The sequence below is a fragment of the Microcebus murinus genome, chromosome 5 (genome assembly GCF_040939455.1).
Source record: "Microcebus murinus isolate Inina chromosome 5, M.murinus_Inina_mat1.0, whole genome shotgun sequence".
NCBI classification, from domain to species: domain Eukaryota; kingdom Metazoa; phylum Chordata; class Mammalia; order Primates; family Cheirogaleidae; genus Microcebus; species Microcebus murinus.
In genome coordinates, this window is record NC_134108.1 from 32,181,355 (window position 1) to 32,208,426 (window position 27,072).

A 27,072-nucleotide genomic window follows, 5' to 3' on the forward strand; every position below is an offset into this window, starting at 1 on the left:
AACTACTTCAAAGTTCTGTTATTTAATTATCTTAATTTTTATTGATTTGGTTACCTCGATGCTTCAATCCGGTACCAATAGGAGTCATCAATAGTCAAATCTGGGTACTCTACACGTCCAACTCCAGATCCAACATCCCAGAGAAAGCTCACTTTGCCTTTACGCATTTCTATAGCCAGAAAGTCAATCTAAATTCAGAGAAATACAAAAACAATAGACATCAGATGTAAAACACCCAGAAAAAGGAGGCCAACAGAGATAAGTGCCATTTACAAATGTGAAATAATGTGAAATCTCATGATAAAACTTCTCAAATGACATGATTTATTATTATGTATGATTAAAATGATATTCTATTATTGCATAATAACTTTAAGGCAAGAATAGTGTCCACACTGCTGAGACATATGTGTTCATTCTAGTTGGATCTAATTTTGAGACGGAAGCCTTTCTCATGCTGATACTTGTGATAGAGATAAACGCAAATATTTGGATTCAGAGTTCATTATAATTTTCACCAAGGACACTGACACTTATGAGGGGCAGCCATGATTCTTTTTACCCAGAATGATCCAGAATTCCTTATCTGAATGGCAAAAATTGACTTATGTCATGACTGATCTGTTAAGAAGTCTTATTCATTTTGGAAGATCCCCATGCATGTAAAGTCAAAAGGTTCAGACGGATGGAATTAGAACTTTATGGGTGAGCTTTTGTAGATACAACCTATGTTATTTCAGTTTGAGTCATAAATTTAATAAGACATAGAAGAGTTTTCATTGGTAAGAAGTTAGTATATGATTTGCTATTTTCATTTCATTAACATGAAATTTCATTATAATTTCTTAGTTTGAGAAGAGTAAACAAAAGCTTTCTTCCTATTAGCCTTTTCTCTTAAATAGCTAACTCTGAAAATATACTTCAAAAGCATACTGATGTACTGACTAGCGAAAGCAAATGTTCCTAAATACTGTAGTTTTTTCTTCTTTTCATTTGACTTCTAACTTAATTTGACACTTCAGAACTTTGTGAGGTTAGATTCTGAGGTTGTCAAATCTGGAAGTTTATATTAGATAATTTGGGGTCCATATTATTGGATTCCATACATTTTCCCCAATACTAGAATTAATCGGCAACTACACACATACAGTAGTATAAAGAAAAGTCAAACATTAGACTTACAAATTTGGCACTTCCAAGATAAAAAAGGAGGTTGTCAGCAACACCTGTCTTTACATTGACAATAATATTATTGTAACTTCCTTTCTTGATTTCTGGCTTGTATGTTCGAATGCAGTCACCTCCCGAAGACACAGATACTTTGATCTTTAAGAAAAACAAGGTACAAAGAACCAAAACTAAATCTCTCAGAAAGTTTAAAGTAGCTCCCAAACAACCACAAAGCCATCATCATTTCTTCTTTGAAGTTATTTTTCTACCATCAAATAGTACCATTAAATGCCCATATGCCGACACCATTATAGTCACTAATGAGGGCACAGAAGAGCAGTTTTCCATGAGCATTTTGACAATGAGCTGTTCACAGTTCCATGTCTTGTTAGCATGCTACTATTTTTTGAAGCGCACAACTAAAAAATTCTTACCTTCATGCCTTTCTCCTTTATGAATACTGGAACATTTTCAAAAGGTGATTTTTATATGGAGCTAACAGGAATGATCTTCATTAAGGTTGTTTAATGAAATTTTACAATTCAAATTTCAGCAGTTTTCGTACCACTTCAAGTAGGAAACCATTTTTCTTTTAGTTTTCAAGAAAAAATTACCTACCTTCCCATGCTCTTTCAGTTGAAAGAGGACAAATAGATTTTGTTCTAGATGTTCTAACAATAAGAAGACTATTAATCATTCTACTCAGAACATACATTTCAGAATAAATTATACTTTTTATTAAGTTGCCAGGAAATGAAATGGAAATAATTTCCAATGGCTATCACTACTAATGTATTTAACAGCTCCTTTTTCTTTTGAATAATACCTTGAAAATTACTATAAATTGCTAAGAAAGGAATTCCTATATGACTAGAGTAACACTGCTCATACCAATTTTTACTTACATTTAGGGAACCTTCCTTCAATCACAAATAACACTCATTGATTATCTGATTTAATTTCATTTGGGTCTGGTGGAAAATCGCCATCAAAGGGGTACTTTCAGGATAGTAATATAGTTGCTCGGACTCAGAAAGAATCTGTTACTTTGCTCATCGATAGTGTGCAAAGAGGGAGGCAGAGAGAGGGGAAGATGTAATACTTCTCTTTGCTACTAGTTCAAATGTCCAGCTGCTTGAAATTCACTACCAGTGAATTTCCATTATCTTATTTCATCTAGCACTTTGTGCTACTCGTACAATTTGCACATTTGTAAGAAAACCAACTAGCATTATTGTTACCCCCATGGAAGTGCTATATAGACTCCAAAGAAGATAGGCCACCAAACCAGTCTCTACAGTATGGTGTTACCAGGAGGTGTCTCCAAGAGTCTCATTTGTCTGTGAATGTAGTAAGCACTGTGGCCCCTTTGCAAGGGTGGTGAAGAGTATACTGTGAACGTCCTGGGTGCAAAGCTGGTTGGATTCAAAAGAGAAAGTGAAGGAGCTATTTTTGATTCTGACAAATAGATAAATTTATATACGTTTGAGAACTGCTAGGAACACAGCAGACCTGCTATATCTCCTATAGACCCTGTATAAGTCTTGTATTTGTATACTGTTGTTGCCTCATCTGATCCGTAATCAAATTGCATCTCCACACAGAGCAAACTGTGTTCTAGAAAGACAAAGGGGCTGTTTTCTGTACCACAGGAGGAGGGTGACTCCTGGAGGCCTGTGTGTAGTGGCCTGGGGCTGGAACACTCTAGGAAACCTACTGCTTAGACTGCTTTCCCTGTCCTTGTCTTCTCTCTAAGGGGGAATAGGACTACCAGTCAACTCTGGTCCCCAAAATGTTTGCTCTGTGTCTTAGGGAGATAGTCTTCCTGATAGAATGGTATTCAGTCAGGAGGTTAATTCTTTGCTTCACAAGTCATAAAATTATCCTTCTACCTACAGTGTGGGGGGTAGGTGAATCAAAATGAATTGCAGAAAAACTGAAGTAGGAAGTATACAATTTTCACTATGGATGCTAATACTATAAAGCAATGGGAGTTGGCAAAGGGTGTTATATGATAGAATGGCCGTTAAATGAAGAATTACCCAAAGGATTAGAGATAAAAAGGATAAATCAAAGTAAGAGAAAGACAATATAGTAGAGTGCAGGTAGGGAAAATGCACTCTTCAGTTATTTTTAATGTTCAGGAAAGAGTGTAGGATATAGTGAGTTTTTAGGAATCTGTAGCACATGAACCAAAATTGTTATCAGAGAAGACCTTGGCACTGAGCAAATTTAATATCTGAGGCAGGCTATAAGTGGCATTGACATCATGAGAGGATCAAAGAGAAAAAGAAATCAAGATCTGACTGGAATTCATGAGTAGAATGGAATTACAGACTGAGTTATCTCTGGCAAGAAATCATGTCCAAATTCCTAATGGGGCTGGATTAGTAGTCAAAATTGACTATGTGTAGTTTATGTAATCTTTACTTTGTATAAATGTGTTATAGGCTTGGCTATAGGGCTATATTATGGCTAGTTTAATCACTAATAAGTAATTTTTATTTAAAAAGCACAAATAATATTCCTCAGCTATTGTTTAGAGAAGAAATGACTGAATAATAGAATGTGTGACCATTTGGTCACAGAATAAGTTTCAGTCCTTGCTTAGGTCAACCTGGTAGAAATATTAATAATGTGGAATTACATGTGTTGAAAACTGGATTGCCAAAGAGTAGAAGACAGAGCATCAGTACTGAAATCCAACTGAACCAATGAAACTCCATCAGAGAATTCAAAGTCTAAGACAGTAGCCATTTTAAAAATAAGAGTACCTAATGCCACTAGAAATTACAATTAATTCACATTATAGCATACTTAACATATTTGAGAAATATGATTCTGTGAAAAAAATGATGTTGTTATACCCAGTATGCCAGCAATTAATCTTATAAAGTAACCACTATGGTTTGAATGTGTCCCCCTAAATTCATGTGTTAAAAATTTAATCCCTAAAGCAATAGTGTTGAGAAGTGGGACCTTTTGAGAGGTATTTAGGTCAAGAGGGTCTGCCCTCATCAATGGATTAATGGCATTATAAAAAGAGCTTTTACAGAAGTGGGCTCTCTCTCCTGCTCTTCTGCCATATGAGAATACAACATTCCTCCCCTCTGGAGGATGTAGCATTCAAGGCACCATCTTGGAAGCAGAAAAACTGGGGCCCTAACCTGCTGGTGCCTTGATCTTGAACTTCCCAGCCTCCAGAACTGTCAGAATAAATTTCTGTTCTTTATAAATTACTTAGTCTGTGGTGTTCTGTTATAATAGTACAAAACAGACTAAGACAGTAATCTATTGCTCACCTCTTACACATTCATAAGGAAAACACTCTTGGATTTCTGCTCTGGCTTATGGTTTTGAATATATCCTGAGTACCTGAAAAATTCAGGCAGCCCAGATTGTTGATAATCAGTTCATAACTAATAATCTTGCCTTTTAAATACTTCATATAATTTTAATTTCCAATTATAGGTGTATCTTTTAACAAACATAAAACAAGTAAATCAAAATACGATATTTATAAATTTATCTGGAAGAGATCTCTAGGATCTCTCTCTTGTAAGAGGGGATAAATTTCTGAAATATGCACATTTTCTTAGGATGTATGGTTCTATCCATTATTGTTATTTCTAATGTGAATCCTAGTAAGACTTCTAAATAAAAATCATTAAGTATCTCTAAGGCATTTCTGATACAACATTATCTACCAGTTAATCATCATGAACTCAGTTAAACATTATTGAGTATCCCATCATTATCTCTATTGGATTTTCACTGCATTTTTTATCCAGTATGTAGGTCATTCATTTAAAAGAGTATCAGCCACTCAATTTCAGAATCAACAAACCGAAAGAAAGCTACTTAAAATAAATGCTTAAATGTCTTTAATTTCTTGGTCTTACTAAGTAAGTGTTAAGGTCACATCCAAATATCCATGACAGGTTACAAATATACTTACAGGTCAGAATGTAAACTTCAGTTAGTGCAAAACTCACTTGAAAAAAAATTTGGCTATTGGCGTATTTCTAACATCTTACAAAAAATAAGGCATTTTGTTGTAACTTCTATTTCTAAAAGTGATTGGAAATTTTCTTAAAAGGCAGGAACAATGGTTACTTTTTCTATTATTACTTTTATACCTTTCTTTCATTTTGTACTTTGAGACAGGTTTTATATGCTTATGTGTCAGAATTTTATCTTTTGGAGTGGAGGGGAAAAGCACTCACAACTGATAACTATATGGGTGTATTTTTAGATATGTTTATGATGCAAAAATTATAAAAATGTCCAGATTTCCCCATTTGATGACTAAGTCAGAAAGTGTGGCTAAATGTTAGATTCACAAAGAATATTTACTATTATTGCTTCTACCCAGTTAACATTGCAAAATATAGGAATGATATATCAATCTCTTCCTTTCTCTTCCTACTGCTACAGCTATAGTTAGGTCCTTCATTCTAGTTTCTCTCATCTACTCCACAAATTACTTCCAGATTTATATTTTTAAAAAGCATAGTTTTCATTATACTATATTTCATGTTCAAAAACTTTCAGCTAATCCTCACCAGTGAGGTTTAGCCCACCTACAATTATTGTTAAATGAAACTGCTTAACTTAGCATTTAAGGCCTGACACAATCTGTCCTCTACTGACCTTTCAACTTTAATGCTTTACCAATTATTCATGGCAATCTGGACTTCTCTTTCATAAACTGACACTGAAACTTCTTTCTCTCTCTGCCTTGGCTCCATCCATTCCCTCTTCTCAGAATGCCCCCCACTACCTAGCACTATCTGACTTCAAAGTCTAGCTCGAACCCTTTCCTTCAGGATATCTTCTGGCCATACTAGAGGTGACTGCTCCTTCTAGAACTTTTACAGCACTTCCCCATGGCTCATGTAATGTGGCATAATATTCTGCATTATCTTAGAATTGTTGTGAACATGTCTTATTTTTCCTACTGTATTATAAACTTTGTGAGTGAAAGAACTGCTTCATTCATCTTTTTGGACCGCTCAGAATGTAGCACTGAACATAGAAGATGCTTTTTCTACATTGCTTCAATCTTAGATAAAACTTGAAATCTTGGAGTAGCATCTGGTTCTTTTGATCCTGTGTTTTACATATGTAATGATCACCTGTCAACCTTACTACATGGTTTTCACATTGTAGCTGGATATAGGTTCTTCTCAGACCCTTTCACTGCTTTTTTTTACTTTGAGCTTATGTAACATCATCTCCACTAATCTTTTTGTTGTTTTCTAAGTTATTCTTCAGTCAATCATGAATTACTTTTCAAGGTTTACCTTGAACCTTTTGTTTTGGCCTTGTTTAGAGGTGGTAGATATGCATAAAAAGGAAAAAGCATATATTGTCACATAAGCATCGTATTCTTGGCTACTACTAAAAAATATAAATTGATGGATTAAGAAAAAGCTTTTCTGATCATCCTAGCTCCAAAGTTGTTCAGAAAATGCACTTTTGAGATGGAAGACTTAAGTATCTAAAAAGGGTGCATTTAAGCTTGACAACATGAAAACTATCTTTTTTAAAAACTCAGGTAAAGTTTCATACTAGCACTTAACAGCTCTGCCCAGGTTCATTAGCATGCTACCTTCCAGAAAGTTTTGCTTCTATTCTAGTTGACTTCTAATTGAGTAAGTAAAGAGCAAAAAATTGAGATAAATAGGTATTTCCTATTTTTATTCCAAAGTAAAAAAAAAATGTAGAAATTGTAACCAATGTCATTTTTATTGTTGCTTGTACTCAGACAAGAGAATATATGTAAAATAATAGTTCCTATTTGCTATTACTCTGTGTATACTTGTTTGTTTATTCCTGCCACAACCCCACTAGTTGGTCTTTTTCATTTTTATCAAGAGCAAAGCACTCTTATCCATGCCTTTTAGAATATAATAGTAAGGTTTTCATCCTTGCTACTTATATTACTCTATTCAATTATAATATACATACGAATTCCTAATTCTAAAACAATAAGTGGTGATTATTGTTCTCATGAAATGTCTTTTGAAATTTATGAAAAAAAACCCTAATCTCCCCCTTCAGTCCTGCACCAAATAGCTCAAGTTAAAGGAAAACGACCAGAGATCATTCAACAGGGAACACTGGGGAAAGACGTTTGCTCTGGGAATAATCCAACAATTACAGTCAGGCCTCAACAGTTACAATCAGTTAATGATTCTGAAAACAAAAGAAGCTTACAGAATTGGCTTGTTTCCGGGCTTGGTTTATCAATTCTTTTATCTCAGAGATGTTTTTCTTCAGGTTATCCTCAAGTTCCTTGATGGGTTTGAGTTTATCTATCAGCCGGTCAGCTTCTTGCTCTAGATTTTTTACGGTGGCATCTGCATCTGCAACTGCATAGAACAAAATCACCATGCACACACACGTGCATGTGCACACACACTCACACGTACAGAGAATGAGAATAGCAGTATGCTTAACTAAACAATTTCATCTTATCCATGTGACAAAGCAAGGCCATGACTGCTGAAGCAAAGTGTGTGATGGCAAATGAGAATATTTCAGTTGAGATTCAAGCAGGCCAGAGGAGATGTTAGAGAAAGACAGCCACCACATTGGCTTTGTGATTAAGGTGAAAATTAGCTTTGAAGATAGAGACTATGATGAACTTAATTCAATGCTTAATTTCTAACTTCAGCCAAAAAGTTAACCTTTACATAATAGAACTTTAGTCATAGAAGCAAGGAAATGAAAGCATCTTTAAAATGTCACCTAGTCTGTCCAAGCCAGAACTGTATTTAAATCAGGGTTCTTAACACACAATTAGTTTTCTTTCTTTTTCTCACTGTCTTTCTTTGCACATTTAAAGAAAGAAACTTTCAAAATGTCTTTTGAAGAACATTTTGATGTTGAAAAACCCTTAGACTGAAGGGCTATGTTATACTTTAATTAAATCTTTCATGCTGCAGTTCAATTTCATTTTGAAGAATAGTTGATTATCCTGTGTTATATATTAGGTTGACCCATATTAAACTGCCGTTTTTGTAGGTTAAAAAAAATAAAAGGTTGAATATTAGCAATTTCAAAAGTTTCAACCCTAAAACAGTTGAAGGTTATCACTGATCCATAGACTTTCAGTATGTGCTTTTCAAGGGACGGCATATGACACATGGAAAACCAATTATTCTATCTCTGGGATGCTGGCAATCTTATCCAAACTATGCCATTTATTATCTGATTGAGCATGTATTGTTCAGCTTTCTGTCATTGTGACCCTGATGAAAAAGTTAAACTGCCTAAGGTCCAAGGCTACATGCTCTGTTGGACTATGAATGATCTTCTCTCTGGCTGACACATGACCACTGAGAACTAATCCTCAGGGATGAATCAAATGTGCCCAAATGGAAGTAAATTATTATATTTAAATTAGGTTTTAAAGTAGGTATTTTGAACTCATGCTCATAAATATGAGTTATATTGTTAGTGCTATTTGAGAACAATACAGGTCTACTACTAACTTAAACTGGTAAAGTTGATAGATCAAAACTGAGTATAGTATTTTCTTTCTCAATTATGCAAGGTCTCTGGGTCAAAGCCCTTATTGTATCATTGTATAGATAACATAAACACAGTTACCCCTTTGTTTTGTATACTTTTAATAAACCACTTGATCAGTTTTTCCTTTCTTTAATTTTCCAATGTAATTCCACAAATTAGAATTGAGGAAATATGATTTAGATTTAGATTCATGAGCAAGAGAAAAAGTAGTTAAACAAAGACTACTTAGACTACTTAGGCTTTGGCAGACAACAGATCCTTTTCGTCTAAAGCTCCCAGAAGTTTTTATCAAATTCTTCAAAATAGAACATGGGGGTTCACCTCCTCCCCCTTTTTCCCTCTAGTCTTCTGGAGCAGTCTAAGCCATATGGATATTATCTTCTTGAAGGTCTGCAAAATAAATCATCTGTGATATTGTCATGCTTTCTTATACAGTATGAAAACTTTTTTATTCTCTTCCATAATTATTTGACTGTGCAGATTTTTAAATAACTCCCGAAGATAGATTTTGTTTAGTTAATGTTTTCCTAGAAAATTATCTATATCCTTTAGGCTTTAAAATATATTAGCATAGAGTTTTGACAATTTTTTATGTGTTAAATTTCCTCCCTTATCTAATTATATCTCCTTTAGAACTTTGCCTATTTGTGCTTTATTTTTTATAATTAAACATACCAATTTTCTAATTTTTAATCTTTAATTCCCAAGGATTCACCTCTTGAATTTATTAGGTCTATTATTTACTGTCTTCTAATTCATAAATTTTTTGTATTTTTTTCTTCTTTTTCTTTCTTTAAGTGAATTTTACTTCTTATAAATCACCAACTTGATTGTCTAAAATTTATTTCACTGCTTGTTTAGTTATATACTTGCTCTCATTTTCCACTGAGGACAGCCTTGGTCACACTTTTCAGATTTTGATATGTTGAATTTTATTATTATTTTTCTAGTTATTTTGCAGTTTTATTTTTGACTTTCAATGTAACTTACAAGATGTTTAAGAGAGAATATTTTTATATTCCAGTTGTTACATATTTGTTAAGATCTCATTTTATAATGTCTTCTCCAAATATAATTCTCTAGAAGATGAGAATACTTGTAAGGAAGGAAAAAAGTGAGTATCTGGGGAAAAACAACAAGCTCCTAGACCTAATTTATATTAATCCTACTGCAAAGAAGTCATTTGAGTGGCAGTGGCTGAATTTGTGTTATCAGAAACATAATTTAGTTCAATCTGTGAAAGAATTCAGTTTTCCACTTTTACGTGGATATCATATGGATTTTACACTAATTTTTCATAACACTGTTACAAACACTTTATATCCAATACACTTTATATCCATATTCTATCTGTTTATATAAGAAGATTCCTTTTATGTACCTAGTGTTAATGCTGTGACAGCAGAAAGAATAGCTATATAATGTTTAAAGCAGTGCTAAAACATGGTAACATGCAAAGCTGAAGCTTTTAAGCATAAGAGTTACTAAAAAATATGCAAGTAAAAATATACATACTGATTTCTGCAGGTAATTTCATATGGAAGTAAAACAAAAAAATTAGAAAAATCATGAGGAAATATTTTCTAGAGATACTATAAAATAGTGACTATAAAAATGGTACTTTTTACAACAGGTGCTATTTACAAATATACCCCATTTTAAGTCAGACAAAGGTAATCAAATAAAAGTACACAAAAATATGTTATTTAGCAGCCATTGTTCATATTAAAAGAAACTATTATAATCTTCTAGTAAGATAGAAAATGGACCCAAGTTAATTAATATTTATAGGTAACTATTTCTCTTAATAGAGATAGGATCAAAAACAGAGATAATATTATGAAACATTATTTTAGTTAAGATCTAAAATAGAATTAAATGATATCTTAAATTTTAAAATAAAAAATAGTAATATTTACTTAAAATTTTTTCATTCAATTTTTGGGGAAAATATTGTGATTTGGCATACATCAGAGCATGAGAGTAAATTATTCTTATGGAATATTAGAACTATGAGAGAAGCTATCTCTGGGCTTATGTTAAAAACAATTAAAGAAGATCTGAGAGCTATAGTGACTAAAAAAAAGTAAAGAAAATTAAAAACATTGTATCTCTCCTTTTCTTCCTTGAAGAAATGGCAAGGAATGAATCCTTTTTCTCCTTAGCTCTGAAGTACATGTTACATATATTTGCATTCTTTTTTGTTCAGGAAGAAATCATGGTAACAGTGTCTATGAGACCATAGCATCGTTAGCATTTGGTTTGAGACTAGGATGCTGAAATCAGGCTCCACTCCTTAGTTGAATGGCATCTGAGTTGTGTAGCATTTAATGTCAATACCAGTGTTTTTGTTTTTACACTTTACTAATATTTTCACACCCAGTGAAAATGTTGGTATATAAAGAGGGCTAGTCTCTTGAAAATGAAAAGCATAAAAACTCAAGCATCTCCTTTGGTAAATCCATGCACCAAGATAACTTCTTATCACTTGATAGAAAGGAAAAAAAAAACCATAAAAGAATCTTTATGTTTATTGTCTATATTTAATTAATTATATAAATTATTATTATAGTAAGTTCTCCCAGATTTTCTCAGTAAATCCTTATTAAGTCAGTAGAATTTGATATGAAGAAATGATCTTCTTTATAAACTAGATAAATGCTTTATTTTTATTTCCTGGAAATGTTCAATAACTGGAATCTAAATAATAAAATATCAAGATATTCAAATTTTGATGTATTTCAAGTCCATCCCATTTTCATACCCTGTTCTAACAAGCCTGCTAATGAGTCTGTTCCTTAACCTCTATGTTCCATGACACTTGGCCAATTCTGAAAATATAATTTTCTAAGCACAACTGTATGTTTAATTACACTAACGGATTAAAAAGTGTTTGGCATTGCTATACCAAATATCATGCAGACCTAAAGAATTCCTCATCTCCCTTTGATTGGACAAAATTCAGATGAAAAAAGAATTGGGACGGAGCTAGGAGGCTTGGATGCTAGCCCTGGAACTAGAGGACACTCAATTCCTGAGCCCAGTTTATGAAATGAGAAGGATAGACCCACTGTGAAGGGTCTTTTCCAGCTCTAACATTTATGAGTCTAGGATCCTTTTATAGTGTGAGGAAATCAATGACATCATCAGAGTAAAAAAGGAGATCTTACTGTTTTTGGAAGGATCTTTCACCAGAGCATTCGTTTTGGCCACGCTGTCTGCTAGTTTATTGTAATTTTTCTTCAGGCCATCAAGGTTCTGGTAGAGCTCTTTAATCTGTGCCAGGACATCTTTAGCTGTGTCGTTGGCTTGTCTGGCTTTGTCCTTAGCAGCTTGCAGTTTAGCGACTGTGTCTGTCAGCAGATGAAGGTGTGAGAAACAAAACAACGGGTCTGGAGTTACTGGCTTAATCCATGCTTACCAAAGTGAGGCTGTGGCTGGCTGACCTTAGGGACACATTTACAAAGGGAAAAGGCTGAACTTTGTCTCATTCAGGTGTTGCAAATGAAGCAAATTTTTTAGCTAAATTAAATTTTCTTAGGGACTTTTGCTATGAATACCTGATTAGCTCCTAAGGTAGCAAAGTGATTGTTCGAAATGTTCATTGTGTAAGGGCATATTGTGATTTGCTGCTGAACATATTAAAGAGAGAAATTTATTCATGTGAGCATCATCAAAACTAGGCTTAAGATTTAATCTGCATTTTCATGGGGGTGGAGGGGGAAATGAATGCATTGACATTTTAGGACAGAGATACTTTTTCAAATATGTTAGACCATGTGTTTGTGTATTTATATTTATTTACAGTATTGAAAATTTTCAATGTACCTTCTACTCAAGAGATAGCATAAAAATCTAAAAAGTTACTCCGATTTTTTAGTATTAAAAAAGTAAAGAACATTTAAATTTCCTGTGTTGTATAAATGTGTGCACTTGTCTCTTAATCATAATTTGTATAGAGAACATATATTGTACATATAGATGCCTGCTGGTGTGTGTAGGTTAGTGGTTAAGACCACAGGCTCTGAAGTCAAACTGTGGCTTTCAAATTTCATATATGCCACTTTTAACAATGCCCTTCAGTATCCTGAGTCTCAGTTTCTCACCTGTAAGATGGGGATAATAATTCTATCTGCTTTGTAGGATTACTATGACGATCATATACACTTAACATAAGCATAAAAAGTAAGCACTCAATAAGTGTTTGTAATCTTTATTATTAAAAATATAAATATATAATATATCTTATATATTATATTATATAACATATAATATATTATATAATATATAATAAATAAAAATATAAAATAAAACATGTTTTCAGGAACTAACACCAGGCAATAATTTCAAGCAGTTTTAATAGGTAGGAAGATATTACAGATAGGGTTTGACCACTTATGTTTTTGAAAGTCTGAATAGCTAAGGAATTGAACTTTGTGACGAGAGAATGGTAGTTGGCTCTCATCTATTATGTCAGGTACTATAATAAACTGTGAGTTTGGGGCAGTACATCAATATTTTAGAGAATAGTGTCTATATAAGTTTATTCTTTCCCACTGATAAAAGATTTCTTGGGCTGAAACACAGAAGAAAGTGCAGTCAGCCTTCCATATCCCTGAGTTTAGTATCTGTGGATTCAACCACTCTCAGGTATTTAGATATTTGGATATTTTTTGGGAAAAAAGGATGGCTGAATCTCTGCAGAAATTGTAAAGACATTTTTTCTTACCATTATTCCCTAAATAATGTAGTATAATAACTATTTACATAGCATTTACATTATATTAGGTATTAGGAATGATTAAAATATATGGGATGATGAGTATATGTTATATGCAAATACTATGCTATTTTATATTAAGGACATGAGCATCCAAGGATTTGGTATATGTGTGTGTGTGTGTGTGTGTGTGTGTGTGTGTGTGTGTAGGGGTCCTAGAACCAATCACCTGCCAATTCTGAGAGATTAATGTTATAATAATAAGATGTCTATATGCTCAGTTTGTAATATATTTCTATGGATGCCAGCTAAAGGCAATGAAGGATAAGAAATATCATAATATAAAGTGTGGTTTAATTTCTCATCCTTACAAAGAAGAATTCATAAGTAAGAAAACAAGTAGCTTAATACAGCATAGTGTTAGAAAAAATAGGAGGATGGCAGACTAGGAGTACCCTGCCCTCACACTGCTTTCAAGAACAGGAAAGTTGCAGGTGCAGCATGGCTACGTATGGACAGCTCCTCTCAGAACGAACACTGTAAAACCCCGGAGAAGTGAGGAGGGGACACTCAGAGTGAAGGAGACAGTGACAGGCCAATTTATTTGGCAAGATTGTAGGGATCTGTGGGAGGCACCCACACTTGGAGAAGGGCAGGAGAAGAAAGCCCGGGTGCTCCACGTTCACCCCACAGGCACCATGGCCCGAGTGGTGAGGTGGCTCCCTCCATCATGGCAGACCTCTGGACTGATCAGGGAGCTTCTCAGAGTCTGTGCAGAGACACTGCACCAAATAACAGGCACAGTAGGAATCTGATTGCTGCTGGTCCTGAGCATCTGCAGCTGACGCCATCCTGTGACCTCAGGTGCATGGCACCAGGTCTGCTTGGGACGTGGCTTTGCAGCAGTAACCTTTGTATTGCCCCTGCTAGGCTGGGGAGGGAGTGGGAAGAGAGGATGTTCCCCCAGCCATGCCTTGTGACACAGGATCTGAGCAGAGGAGCTGCCTCAGGTGCTACAGCCACCACCTGGGGAATCTTGGGTGACTGCCACAGTAGGACCTAGGCAGGGGGAGAATCCAGGCTGGCCAGAGGAACTGGCCTGCCTCTGCAGTCCATGGGCTGCCAGAACTGACCCCTGCCCTTGCATGTTGCATCTGTAGTCCCCACACTGGTGGAGCAAATACCTGCCTGTGTGGCTCTGTCTCTGTGGTCCCCAGCTCTAGTTCTGAGGTTCTCATTGTGCCTGCGTCTGAGGCTCTGCCCCTGTGGCTCCAGAGCTCCCACTGGGCTCAAGAGATCACCCTCGAGATTTCAGCATTGTGCCTGGGCCACAAGACCCCATCCCTGAGAGTCCACCACTGCTCCTGAGCCTGTAGAACTGTCCTGAGCTCCAGTCCTTCTCCAGGGACTCCCAGCCTCTAGCCACCATTGCACCTGGACTTGGTTCAATCAAATGCCCACAGCCCAAATACTCATTACTACTGCCTTCACTCAGCTGCCACTGTCTCCCCCATAGTGAGACCATGGGTAGAGCAATCCCCCACAATGCTAGCCTCCACAGAGGTGGTCTCACTAAGTCTCTGACTCGAAATTCCAGCAATGATCTGGGGAATAACCCACCACCCCTCACAAAGATCATCCAGCGCCAGCCTGAATTGTAGCAATCATAGGAGAATGGATCAAAACAGAACAGGTGCACTAGAGGCTCTCAGTTCACCTGCCCCTACCCTGCCAGATCGACATTCCAGAGTAGGACCCAAAAGTGCCATGTAGGGACCTTCTCTTCTTCTAACTAAGCAAGAGAGTCCCCAGCAAAGAGAGCAGGTGCCCTGCAAAACTATTAGCCATGAGCCAAGAGAAGAGGATTCAGATGAAAAGGAACCAGCCAAAGAACCCTGGCAACATGACAAAACAAAATAGTTTGACACCCCCAAGTGATCACCATGGATCTAGAGTAGGGGACTTCAAACAAAAGGAAATTGTTGAAATGACAGAAATGAAATTCAGAATATAAGTGGCAAATAAGATGAATGAAATTGAATAGAAATTTGAAAACCAATGAAAAGAACCCCCCATAATATTTCAGGGAAAATGAAAAATATTCAATGAAAAATATGAAAAAGTTCCTAAAGAGCTAGACAATGTAAGAAAGAATACAATGGAACTTAAGGAAATAAAAGTCATTTAGGGAATTTCAAAACATATTAGAAAGCTTCAAAAACAAACAAAACCAAGGAGAAGAAAGAATCTTAGAGCTTGAAGGCAAGGCTGTTAAGCTAACCTAATCATTCAAAGAGGCAGAAAAGAGAATAAAAAGACTGAATGATCACTTAGGGAAATATGGGCCTATGTGAATGGAACTAATGTATGAATTATAGGTATGCATGAGGGAGAAGAGAAAACAAAAAGCATGGAAAATCTATTTGAGGGAATTACTGAAGAAAACTTCCATGGTATCACCAGAAATTCAGACATTTGAATATAAGATGATCACTGAACACTGAGAAGCTTCATAGCAAATAGGACATATCCAATACACATAGTAGTCAACCTGGCCAAATCAGAATGAAGGAGAAAATTCCATAAGCAGCAAGATGAAAGCAACAACTAACTTACAAAGGAAAATCCATCAGGTTAATTGCAGATTTCTCCGTAGAGACCTTACAAGCAAGAAGGAATTCGGAACTCATCTTCAGTCTTCATAAAGAGAAGAAAGGCCAGCCTAGAATTTGTATCCTGCAAAACTAAGTTTTATAATTGACAGAGAAATAAAGTCTTGTCCAGATAAGCAAACACTGAGGAAATTTGTTGTGACCAGACCTGCCCTACAGGAAATATTCAGAACAGCATTAAATATAGATCAGTATAATAGATACCAACCAGGGTAAAATCACCCAAGAGCTAAAGCTCACAGCTCAGATAAAACAATAGTACAATAGGGAAAACAAAGCAATAGTGTACTACCCAACATGAACAGAACAGCATCCCATACATCAAATTTTATGACTCAACTTTAATGATCTGAATGCCCCACTCAAAAGACACAGGCTGGCTGATGGATGAAAAACACAACCCAAGTATCTACTATCTCCAGGAAATACCTTTAACCTACAAAGACTCACACAAACTCATGGTGAAGGGATAGAAAAAAATACTCCATGAAAATGGAAACCAAAAGAGAGCAGGTATAGACATTCTCATATCAGATAAAATTGACTTTAAATCAACAATGGTAAAGAAACACAAAGATGATCTTTATATAATGGTAAAGGAAGCAATTCAACAAGAAGACATAACAATCTTAAACATAAATGAACCTAACAAAGGAGCTCCCAGATTCACAAAGCAAATTCTACTAGATCTAAGAAAAGAGATAAACAGTAGCATCATAATTGCTATGGACTTCAACAACCCATTGTCAGAACTATACAAATCACTGAAACAAAAAATAAATAAATAAACATTAGACTTAGATGGGACTCAGAACAAATGAAACTAACACACATTTACAGAACATTGTGCTCCAAAACTACTGAATATACATTCTTCTCGTTAGCACATGGGACATTCTCCAAGATTAATCATATCTTAGGCCATAAAATACTGCTCAAAAAATTTAAAAAATCAAAATCATACCACATATCTTCTCAGACTACAGTGGAATAAAACTAGAAGTCAATTCCAAGAGAAACACTGAAATCTACACAAAGTCATGGAAAATAACCTGCTACTGAATGATTATTTAGTCAATAATGAAATTAAAATGGAAATAAAAAGATCCTTGAATTGTATAACAAAGGGGTTATAAGCTATCAAAATCTATGGGATTCAGCAAAAATATTCCTCAGTGGAAAATTTGTAGCCACAAATGCCTAAATCAAAAAGATCACAAATTAACAACCTAATTTCACATCTCAAGAAACTAGAAAAGGAATGGGAAAGCAAATACAAAGCCAGCAGAAGAAAGGAAATAACAAAGATCAGAGCATAACTACATGAAATGAAAAACAAACACATACATAAAAGGATCAACCAAAAGAAAAGTTGGTTCTTTGAAAAGATAAACTAAATTGATAGACCTCTTGCTGGATGAACTAGGAATAGAAGAGAAAAGACCTAAATAAGCTCAATCAGAAATGAAAAAGAAGATATTATAACTGATTCCACAGAAATACAAAATATCATCTGTGAATACTATGAAAACTCTATGCACATAAACTATAATAGAAAATAAAGAGGAAATGGACAAATTCCTGGAAACACACAACATCTTAAGAATCAATCAGGATAAGCTAGAACTCTTGAACAGATCAATAAGGAGCAGCAAGATTGAAGCAGTAATAAAAAATCTCTCCCAACACAAAAAGCCCAGACCAGATGGATTCACAGCTGAATTCTATCATACCTACAAAGAAGAGCAGGTCCCTATACTGCAGAAATTTTTCCATAATATCAAGAACGAGGGAATTTTCCCAAGCTCATTTTAAGAAGCCAGTACCACCTTGATATCAAAGCCAGGAAAGGACACAACAAAAAAAGAAAACTACAAACCAATATCCCCTATAAATATAGATGTAAAAATCGTCAACAAAATACTAACAAACTGAATTTAAAAGTACATCAAAAAAATTCATCTATCATGACCAACTGGGTTTCGTATCAGGAATGCAAGGATGGTTCAACATATATAAGTCAATAAATTGTGATTCACCACATAAATAGAAGCCAAAACAAAGCTCATATGATTATCTCAATAGATGCAGAAAGAATATTCAGTAAAAATCCAGCACTCTTTCATGATAAAAACCCTCAACAAACTAGGCATAGATGTAATAATATATCTCAAAATTATAAAACCCATATATGACAAACTCACAGCCAACATTATATTCAATTGGAAAAATTTGAAAGCTTTCCCCCTAATAACTGGAATAAGAGAAAGGTGCTCACTGTCACTGCTTCTATTCAATTTAGTACTGGAAGTCCTAGCCAGAGCAGTCAGGCAATAGAAAGAAATAAAGGGTATCTAAATTGGGAAAGAGGAGGTCAAACTATCGGTTTTTGCTGATGATATGATCTTATATCTAGAAAACACCAAAAACTCCACCAAAAGACTACTGGAATTGATAAATACATTCAGCAAAGTTACAAAATCAATGCACACAAATCAGTAGCATTTCTATATACCAATAATAGTCAAGCTAAGAGTCATATCAAAGATTCAATACCATTCGCAATAGCTATAAAGAAAAGAAAATACTTAAGAATATACTTAACCAAGGAGATTAAAGATTTATACAAGGAGAAGTATGAAACACTAAGGAAAGAAATTGCAGATGATGGAAACAAATGGAAAAACATATCATGCTCATAGACTGATAGAATCAACATTATTAAAATATCCACACTGATCAAAGTGATTTACAGATTCAACACAATCCCCATTAAAGTACCAACATCATGTTTCAGAGATCTAGAAAAATATTAATAATTCTAGACTTCATTTGGAACCAAAAAGGAGCCTGAATAGCCAAAGCAATCTTCAGCAAAAAGAACAAATTTGGAGGCATCACATTCCAGACTTCAAACTATACTACAATGCTATAGTAAACAAAACAGCATGATACTGGTAGAGAAACAGAGATGTAGACCAGTGGAACAGAACAGGGAATCCAGATAGAAAAACATCTATCTACAACCAACTGATCTTTGACAAAGGAGATAACAAGATACACTTGGGAAAAGAAGTCCTATTCAATAAACGATGCTGGGAAAATTGGACAGCCACATGCAGAAGAGGGAAGCAGGACTCATATCTCTCACCATTTACAAAACTTAATTCAATATGGATAAAATACTTAAGTATAAGTCATGAAACTATAAAAATTCTGGAGGAAAATATAGAAAAAACTCTTCTAGATATCAGCGCAGGCAAAGAATTTGACTCTAACCCCAAAGGCAATGACAGCAACAAGAAAAATAAATAAATGGGATTTGATTAAACTGACAAGCTTCTGTAGAGCAAAGAAATAATCAACCAAGCAAATAGACAATCTACAGAATGGGATAAAATATTTTGCAAAATATATATCCAATAAATGGCTAATAACCAGAATCAGCAAAGAACTTAAATCAGCAAGAAAATAACAACCAATCCCATTAAAAAGTAGGCAAAAGACATGAACAAGTATTTCAAAAGAAGATAGACAAATGACCAAAAACATAGAAATAAATGCTAAACATCACTAATCATCAGGGAATACAAACTAAAACCATAATGAGATACTACCTTACCCCTCTCAGAATGGCTATTATTAAAACATCAGAAAACAATAGGTGCTGGTGTGGATGCAGAGAGAAAGGAGTGCTTATCCACTGTTGGTAGGAATGCAAATTAGTACAATGTCTGTAAAAAATGGTATGTATATTTCTCAAAGAAATAAATATAGACCTACCATTAGATCCAGCAATCCCACTATTGGATATTTACCCAATAAAAAAAAGTCATTTTGTCAAAAAGACAACTGCACTCAAATGTTTATCACAGCATAATTCACAATCACAAAGAATCAACCTAAGTTGATTCAACCTAAGTGCCATGAATTTATGAATGGATTAACAGAATGTGGTATGTATATATATCATGGAGTATTACTCAGCCATAAAAAGAAATGAATAAATGACTTTTACAGCAATTTGGATGAAACTGGAAACCATTATCCTAAGTGAAGTATCTCAGGAATAGAAAAAAATGTGCATTCTCTAATAATTTGAAATTAATTGATTGGTACACATGGGCACAAAGACAAATAAAAGTCATTGGAAATCAAGAAGAGGGCAGGCGGAAGGAGAGGAGAAGGAAAAACCTGTCTAACATGTACAATGGACACTATTCAGGTAATGGGTACACTAATAGCCCTGACTTAAGCATTATAAAAGGTATACATGTAAGAAAAACATTTGTACCCCCTTAATATTCTGTATTTAAAAACGAAAGAAAGAAAAATTTGTAAAAGTTCACAACATTCTTCAAAAGTTCAGGTCAACTGACACAGTTTGCAGCATCCTGAAGGCTTACCATTTGGAATGGCTGATAACTTTTCCAAAGTGTCATTCAAAGCTCTCAGGAGATCCTCATTTTTGACATCAGCATTTTCTAATCTGGTTTTTAAGCCATTTAGATGGTCATCATTTTCTGTGAACAGAAAGCAAAAAAAGGATAAAGCAATTTTAATAATCTATGAGCTTACACCTGGCTGTGCAAATTCAGATTATTTTAATATAAAATTAGTAAAAAGCAAGGAAATTGATTTAATGGATTTAATTTATTGGCATCTATCCATAAGTATATTTCTAATTATAATATAAGCTATGTGTTTTTATGACCATTGGACAATTTAAAATGGTCAAAAATGACATTTTCTTCTTGGTATCTGTTCTTTATCTGACTTAAATTGATGGATTTCTATAGAGAAGAAACTTCCAAAGAATTAGTCTTTTTACATTTGCAATGATGCCCTCTTGACATCATTCCAATAGTTTCACTTATTTAAAAAATGTTATTACCAAAGTGGATTATTAGATTATTATTATTTTATTATATTATTATATACTATTATTTTATTATTATTATTACCTTTTCCAAATCTCAGATATGATTATTAAGCAGAATCTCCCAACTTCAGTAAATACCACTTACTAATATTTATTTAAATAGAAATAAAAATCGAAGGAATGGAAAAACAATTGTTAGCATATGTCTGATAAAACTGTTGTTTTTTTTATAGAGAAAACAGTATTTGTATACCTTACCTCAAATAGACTTTGCACAGGTTTTTTTCTTGTTACTTTGGTATGCTTTCTTTGCTATAGATAATTCAATATGACAGGTTTAAATCTTATAGCTTCTTTCCGCTAATTTTTAATATTCTCTAAACTTTAGGTTAGTTTATATTGTAATAGTAACCGAGCAGCTTACAGTTCCATTGTAACAGTATAAAGAGTAAAAGTCATTAAGAGGAAAGAAAATAAAGATCCAATCATTTGATATAAGAATGCAAGTTTAGAAATCTTACTTAGGTATGCATCACATTACAAACGTATTAACATTCAAGGATATATATCTTCTTTTTCTTACATGATTTATTAGTGAATAGTGGAATTGAAAAAATAAAATATATAAAATCCTATGTGTTTCCCCTCTCTCGACTGGATAAAGCAGATTATTTCCTTAATATATTTTAAATAGTTTATTATGCCAAAATATTTGTTCCTTTGGGAGATCACGCTAATTGTTTAAATTAGCTCCACAGAAACACAAAATGTAAATAAAAGACACAGTTCCCAAGTAACGAAGGGCACTGAGAAAGGACCCAGAAAGAGAGGGTACTCTAGTCCGTCGTGGACAAGACGTGCAAATTTTTAGTAATAGTAATGCGTGACAGTGATTGAGTATGTGTGCTAGGTGCCATGTTTAGTGTTTGTCAGTTTCAGTGGATTATTTTATTTAATGCAAACAATAACACAATTTATATGCTATCACCATCTCCAATTTACAAAGGAGGAAAATGAGATTTAGAGAATTTAAGTAAATCTCCTAAGGTCCACATGGTTACTAAATGGCAGAGTTGGGATTCAAATACCACAGTCTCATCGCAGAAATTATGCTGACTACTGCATTTTACTATGGATTGGTAGTCAAAACCAGGGATTAGTAGAGTATATTCAGTAGCAGTGCTACTCTTACTCCCACCCATACCCCCAACTTTTTTTTCTTCTCTTTCTCCTTCCCTTTGTCTCCCTCTCATTTTCTTCATTGTTGTCTTAAAAAATTGATCACAGTTACAGAAATTAGAGGAGCCTCATGTAAGCAACATATACAATCAAATTGGAATCATTCAGAGAAGATTAGCAATGCCTATGCAAAAATGACAGGCTAATGTGCAAAATGTTTATTTAAGGACAATGGTCAAAATACGTAGTTCACAATAAAATAAATAGAAATAATCAATTGTAAAATTATAATAAAGATCTCCGCAGTTAAAGAACTATAAGGCAAAGGAACAGTGAGATATCATTTGTCATCTATCAGATCTGGGAAAGTTAAATGTCTTATAATACCAAGTACTCACAAAAGTGCTGGTAGAAGTGCAAATTGAAACCCTTTTTATAAGACCAATTTAATCAATTTATTAGAATTTTAAACAGACTTGTATTTGGCCCAGTAATTCTACTGCTAGAAATTTACCCTATGATATACTTGTAAAAGATATACCTTTTGGGATTCACTAAATCTTTATTTGTAATAGAAAAAATGGGAAATAAAAGTACCCAACATTAAGGTACTGCTTATATCAATATAGTATATCCACACAATAGTATATATACAATCTTTAGAAAAAGTAGATGAGTAGGTATAGATATGAAAAGATCCTTAAAACCTTTCCATGAAAATTAGCAAGGTACACCAAATATATGCTGACACATATACAAAAATTTGGCAAGGTGGGAGCTGGTGGGAGGTTGGCAGAGAAGAAAATACCGGAAAGCCTTTATAGTAATTCTGGTGGGTAGGAACTAGAAGTGAATGGGGCAGTTGATGGTGGCATGAGGGACAATGCACTAAAACCTCTCATGTTATACCTGGTTGTGCTGGTTAAATTGTTTTCTCTGTGTATGTGTTTTGTTCTTTTATTAAAAAAAAAAAATACTTAAGTACCCTGAACTGGGGAAGAGTATTATTTTGCCATCTTATTACTTGCAAACACAAAGACAGTTACTTTCATCACTTTCCTGGTACCCAGAGAGGGCAGATCAGGAGAGAAGGTACCCCCCACAACAGAGCCAGAACAGTTTTGATTTGATTGGATGCCCACCCCTTTGAGAGGTAGCGCATGTGGCTCCTTAGAGGAGTTGTGCCGGACGTTGGCAGAGGAGAACAACCCTTGCCTTTGTTGGCCTGTATTTGGGAAGAGTAGCAAAGAGAAAGGCAGATAGATGGAGGATTCTGAACTATCAGTGTTATGGATGTGAAGAAGAGTACCGAACATATTAATTAATGATCCACTCCGTTTCATATAAAGGGTTTTATAGGCAGACTGATTAAACCACCATTATACTACAGATTCTACTCATATAAGCACATAACATTGTTTAAGGTGTCTGCTTCTAAATTCCAAGCCAAAGATTTGACATCCCTGAAAAACAAAGCATAAAGTATTCCAGCAAAGCATGGCTCTAAAACAGAATATATCCATTTCAGTCAGTAATATATTATTATTTTCAATCCTAGTTCCTCAAAATATACTTGCCAAGTAATTGAATTTTCTCCTCTGTCAATCATAATTCATCTTTCTTTTAATATTTCTGTTATTTTTACTGTTTTCACTAAAATAAGATCTTTGGATAGGTTACCAAAAGTATACTTTCTGAAATAAAGACAGTCTGATTATGACTGTGATATCTATACAAATTCCTTGAGAATAATTAAAGGGCTGCTCTTTTGATATTAACCTGAAAGTCTTCATCAATTAAGGAAATGGAACTGTAGAAATTTCATTTCTTAGCTTCTTGATTGGATTTGATTTTTTAAATAATGAATGAAGCATTCAAATGTTCTGGCAAGTAAGATATTCATGTATAGTGAGAAAATCATTAATTTAAAGGGCATCCCTGGGCTTTTATTATTTTCTACATTCTGATAGCAAATACTGGTTGAACAATCAGGCCAATTATTCAGAAAAAAGACTGACCTGAAGAATATTTTTACTGCTGCCCCTGAAGTTCTAAAGCAGTAATTTTGATTCTCAATGCTTTCTGTATAAGAAAGTTAAAATGTGAACATTCTGACTCTATCCTGATTGTAATGTTTCAGCTACTTGACTCTGATCCTTCTTAATTTGTCCTTTTTTATACTGATCACTTTTTCTAAAGTAGTTTCTGGAATTTCTTGAGCCAAATCTAAACATTTTGCAACTTTTGGCAATAGAATTAAGTGGGAGGAAACTATGTATAGAGAAGAATTGCAGATTTTAAAATGGAAAACTTACAAAACCATAGCAAGGAAAACAGAAAAATAAACATTCCAACTCTGGTTTTAAATAAAAGGCATAATGTATCCGTAACTAAAATGTAGGCCCTGTTTGAACTATAACATGGCCGAAGAAACAGTATTATTGATAGTTAAAAGAAAATCCAAACTAATTCTTTACTTGTAATTATCTGAGAGCAAGAAGATCCAATTTATAATCCATAGCTACATTTTGTAGATTCCTTCTCCTTAACCCTTCAGCTCTCATACCCAGTAGCTGTAGCCTAGTTATTCTATCTTCTCTCTAAACATCATATGCACCGAACCTCAAGGGCTACACACACATACTTCTTTAGCTCTGGCTACCCCTTTCTCATCTTCTCCTCATACAGAAGAAGACTAATGTCCAGGAATAAGTATGGGAAAGATGGGGCTCACAAAGTGAGAGAGGGAGAGCAACAAAGCAGCAAGGGTTGACTGCAAACACGCTGACAAATATCATTTCCCTTGTCACATGCTCACTGAAATCCTACAGGATAGACATATCGAGAATGAAAATCACTAGATAGAGTTGTATGTCACTTCCATTAATAATAAGCAGTTACTCATGTTTACCATGTACCTGGCATGGTGCTAAATATTAATATAAATTAGGGTTTAAGTTATATTAGAACTTCCATCTAACATTGAACTATGCTATGAAAAATCTCAAAGCTCTCACATATTATTTCTTTGATCATTAATAGCACCTTCTTTTATAAAATTCTAGTCATTAAAAAGAAATGAAATCATTATAGGACTCCAAGTTCGAAAATACGGGTTAAATTGTCATTTCTGTCCATTTTTTTTTTTTTTTGAGACAGAATCCCACTCTGTTGCCCAGGCTAGAGTGCTGTGGTGTCAGCCTAGCTCACAGCAACCTCAAACTCCTGGGCTCAAGCAATCCTTCTGCCTCAGCCTTCCAAGTAGCTGGGACTACAGGCATGTACCATCATGCCCAGCTAATTTTTTCTACATATATTTTTAGTTGTCCAGCTGATTTCTTTCTATTTTTAGTAGAGATGGGGTCTCACTCTTGCTCAGGCTGGTCTCGAACTCCTGAGCTCAATCAATCCACCTGCCTCGGCCTCCCAGAGTGCTAGGATTACAGGCATGAGCCACCGCGTCCGACCCATTTCTGTCTATGTGTAAAATGAAAATAACATCTTCCCTCATCTGACTGATATAAGAAATAAACTGGAAGATGTATAAGACTATTGGATTTACCATAGTTAGTTAGTAGAAGGTAATGTATTCACATTGGTTTGATAATTGCACTGGTTTGTTTTACCGTTTTTTAATAATGTTATTTATGACTTTATTTCTTCTTCATTTAAACTACTTGGTCGAGAGTCTTCGTTTATTTCCTTTTCATATTTCCTGAGGATATGTATTATATATATCCCTCACTTTCCAACTAAATATCAGGATGATTTTATAAATTTTAATGAAAATGTTTAATTTGACTATTCAATTCCATCCAGTTAAATTCCTCAGATACAATTTTTGTTTTTATTAATATGAACAGGGCACAAATAAATGCCCTGAGTGAATTCCCTATCCACAAGAGTGAAATTAATATAACTGCTATTACTTTCAAAGGGATCTAGTTAAATGAAGTCTACTGCTAAATTGCCACCTATTAATACATAACATTTGCAAAGGACTTTTTCACTTTCATGATGTTCATCTTATGAACTACTACTTGTTCAGACTCATTATCCCTTTCTTATTTGTCCCTTTCCCCCAAAATGAAAGGATATCCTCTCTTTAAAATTTCCTTGTAGAAAAAATTTAGTTAGACCATATAACTGCTATTTTCTATGAATGTGCTTCATCTTTCATTCTAAAGGCTCCTTTTGAATTACAGAATAGGTTAATCTCTGCAGTGTTTCTATCTGTGGTTCTGAAGCAGAAAGTTTGAAATAGACCTGGCATCTGGATGGGGTCCTGTAGAAACCTTGATTTTGACCTTCCTGGTAATGAATGATTTCTGCTATTCTTAAGTATTCACTTACACATTCATTTATCAAGCATTTTTTAGGGCCATGTATTTTGATATATCACCTTCTCGACTATGGCAGAAGCTCAGAGTTTTTGTCCAGCAGTGGTTAAAGCATCAGCTTTGGAGCCAGATGACCTTGTGCTAAACTGTCAACTCCACCATGTACCTGCTGTGGGACTTGGAACAGTTCGTCTAACCTCTCTGAATCTCATTTTTTATCATTTTTGATTTGGAAATAATGATGCCTATTACATGGGAAAGTTGTGAGGAAAAAATATTGTATCATATATAATTATTTAGGGTCCCAGCTTGCTATCTGGGGCAAGATTTAGGGGATCTTCTCCGTGCAAAAATCTAGACTTGTCTCCTCAGTTGCCTCAGTGACCTCTCTTAAGCAACGGACACATCAGAGACAATGGAGCTTTCTGACTCTGAGACTGTTGTGTTTCTATTTATTTTTTAATATTAAGCAATTTTTGCAAAACAATGAACAAACTTTCAAAACGAATAGTACCAAATGACTTTGAATGAAAGTGGTAGCTTGCTGTCTCACCCCCATTAAAGCCT

The 27,072-nt window shown here is 34.5% G+C and overlaps 1 protein-coding gene and 1 pseudogene across 1 annotated transcript in view; one reads left to right on the plus strand and one right to left on the minus strand.

The window, feature by feature from the left end:
- The window catches only part of LAMA2 (laminin subunit alpha 2), a 583,504-nt gene that overhangs the window by 67,774 nt on the left and 488,658 nt on the right, over positions 1 to 27,072 (minus strand). Inside the window, exons 42-47 of the mRNA XM_076002974.1 lie at positions 20,511 to 20,627; positions 11,883 to 12,065; positions 10,228 to 10,233; positions 7,393 to 7,547; positions 1,183 to 1,326; positions 55 to 188 (exon numbers count right to left, since the gene is read on the minus strand). Of these exons, the coding sequence (XP_075859089.1) occupies positions 55 to 188; positions 1,183 to 1,326; positions 7,393 to 7,547; positions 10,228 to 10,233; positions 11,883 to 12,065; positions 20,511 to 20,627 (739 nt within the window). The remainder of the gene's footprint in view (positions 1 to 54; positions 189 to 1,182; positions 1,327 to 7,392; positions 7,548 to 10,227; positions 10,234 to 11,882; positions 12,066 to 20,510; positions 20,628 to 27,072) is intronic.
- On the plus strand, positions 22,296 to 22,389 carry LOC142871247 (uncharacterized; annotated as a pseudogene).